This window comes from Trichinella spiralis (assembly GCF_000181795.1).
Source record: "Trichinella spiralis strain ISS 195 chromosome Unknown Scfld5, whole genome shotgun sequence".
In the NCBI taxonomy this organism is placed as follows: Eukaryota; Metazoa; Nematoda; class Enoplea; order Trichinellida; family Trichinellidae; genus Trichinella; species Trichinella spiralis.
Genome location: NW_003526944.1, coordinates 4386693 through 4388689, shown reverse-complemented (window position 1 = coordinate 4388689; position 1997 = coordinate 4386693). Strand labels below are relative to the sequence as shown.

Sequence of the window (1997 nt, the reverse complement as noted above, 5' to 3'; positions counted from 1 at the left end):
ACAAGCGGATGTTTTCACTGCCAATTAATATGAAATAATTCTTCTATTTATAATAACCCCCAGACATTATTATTATGATTAATATTATTGCCATTTATTTTTCATTTTGAATATTTTTTTAATTTATTTTGACAGTATTATTATTTTTATTTATTATATTTGACAGTTATTTCAAAATTCAAAAATGACATTGACGTTTAAAATAAAGTCAAAACATAAACTATCTGACAAAAAACGCCCTAACAAAACCACTGTCTTTGTCAAAACCGGCCTCCGCATGTCTTAAGTTTGAATTTGAATATTCAAAAATGACCTACAAAAATAGAACTCATCTAAAAAAGTTTTTCACCTAAATATATAAGCACACTGCTTTCTTGTGCTGAAAACAGAATTACGTAGTCAAAAATTGTAACTTACCAAAATTCTTTGATGATAAAAAATTAAAAAAATACAATAAAATGATAATGAAGGTAAACAAATTTCTTGTATGAAAACTTTGTGTAAGAATATGCATAACTTTTCTAATGGCGTTTGGTAAAACGCAGACTCCGTCATTTTGGCACAGTAGAATACTGTACAAATAGCGGCTGGACAACTTGTATGTCAAACCTATGACATACAAGAGTGCAGAATCCAGCAAGACAACCTCCAGTGGAATACGAACATGCGGACGTTTCCACTGCCAATTAGTATGAAATAATTATTCTATGTATAACAATCCCTGGACATTATTACTATTATGATTGGCATTTATTTTTTATTTTGTATCCATACTTTTGAATACAACACATTTAAAAGAAATGTCTACCGAAAAATAAATTTTATAATCGAAAAGAAAAGAGAAAGTGGAAACTGATGATGATTTGAGCATTTCAAAGCTTCTAAAATGCTGCCAGCCAGTTTGAACAGCAGTTGTAACATCTGTAGAGGAAATGCCACACAACATATGCAAATTTGAAAACAGCAATGTAACAAAGTAGACGAGATATAGATAAAATAAGTGAAAACAGTGGATGCTGAGTATTTTGGAATTCTCAACAAATCCGGACCGGAAATTATTTGGATTATTTCAATTTATGGACGATCCCTTTCACAGTACACTGAAGCAAAAAGAACAATAAAGCTGAAAATCGTAAAGCGTCCGCTGTACTTCAGCATGAAAATTAAAATATATCATTGTATAATTCACATACGTAATTTTTTTGCAATTTTCTGTATGAACTTTATCCGAAAAATTGTAAAAGAGTGGAGTGGCCGTTGATCGTCTCGTCACTGTTAATGCAGCTCCTTTATTTCAGTTGAAGAGCGTTCAACGGCGCGTATGGGTTCGCAAGCATTATCATCATGATCCCGAGAATTTGCATTACGAACTGGATACTGGATATACCCAAACCAACACATCAACCATCAGTGGAATACGAACATGCGTACGTCTCCACTGCCGATTGAAATAAAACATTTTTTCTATTTATAATTAAGAGTAGACAAATTATTGTTGCCATTTAATCTTTTATTTTGAACATTATATTTGTTTAGATTTCATAATATTTTTATTTAAATACTTACCGTTTATACATATTGAAATTCTTTCCTTTCGTCATTGAAATGAATAATATCATAAAAGCAAAGTTTTGTTTTTGATAAAACTGTTTTATAGATAAAAGTGTGAAAATAATAAAACTGCAATATCGAAATGTTTGAATGGAAAATTTATATATGCGCTGCTGACTAATGCACTGCTTTAAATAAATAAAATTTGCACAAAAGGAAAATATTGTTGTCTCCATATTAAATCATGCTTCGACTATATTATGAGATTTGTAACATGAAAATGAATAACACATTTTATTAAAATGCTATTCCATAGTTTCTTAGCTCAGTTGAACTCTTCTATTTCCCCTGATCGCACCCAATATAATAGTATTAAATTATATTAAAATGATTTCCTTCATTTATACAATTTTGGAAATCAAAGAATAATTAATTTGAGTCGTATT

The 1997-nt window shown here is 29.7% G+C and overlaps 1 protein-coding gene across 1 annotated transcript; it reads right to left on the bottom strand.

Annotated features, from left to right (window-relative positions):
- Nucleotides 1-220: 220 nt before the first annotated feature.
- Tsp_08480 (conserved hypothetical protein) lies at nt 221-946 on the bottom strand. Its single transcript, XM_003375443.1, has 3 exons — nt 854-946; nt 518-679; nt 221-313 (listed from the first exon to the last, which is right to left on the bottom strand). The coding sequence occupies exons 1-3, from the start codon at nt 944-946 to the stop codon at nt 221-223; spliced, it is 348 nt and encodes a 115-aa protein (XP_003375491.1).
- Between the last annotated feature and the right edge of the window lie 1051 nt (nt 947-1997).

Coding starts and splice junctions, on each gene's coding strand:
- Tsp_08480 (XM_003375443.1), bottom strand. CDS start 946: ATGTTGTGTGGCATTTCCTCTACAGATGTTACAACTGCTGTTCAAACT. Junction 680..853: donor AAATGCTCAAATCATCATCA/GTTTCCACTTTC, acceptor ACTAATTGGCAG/TGGAAACGTCCGCATGTTCG. Junction 314..517: donor TACCAAACGCCATTAGAAAA/GTTATGCATATT, acceptor CTATTTTTGTAG/GTCATTTTTGAATATTCAAA.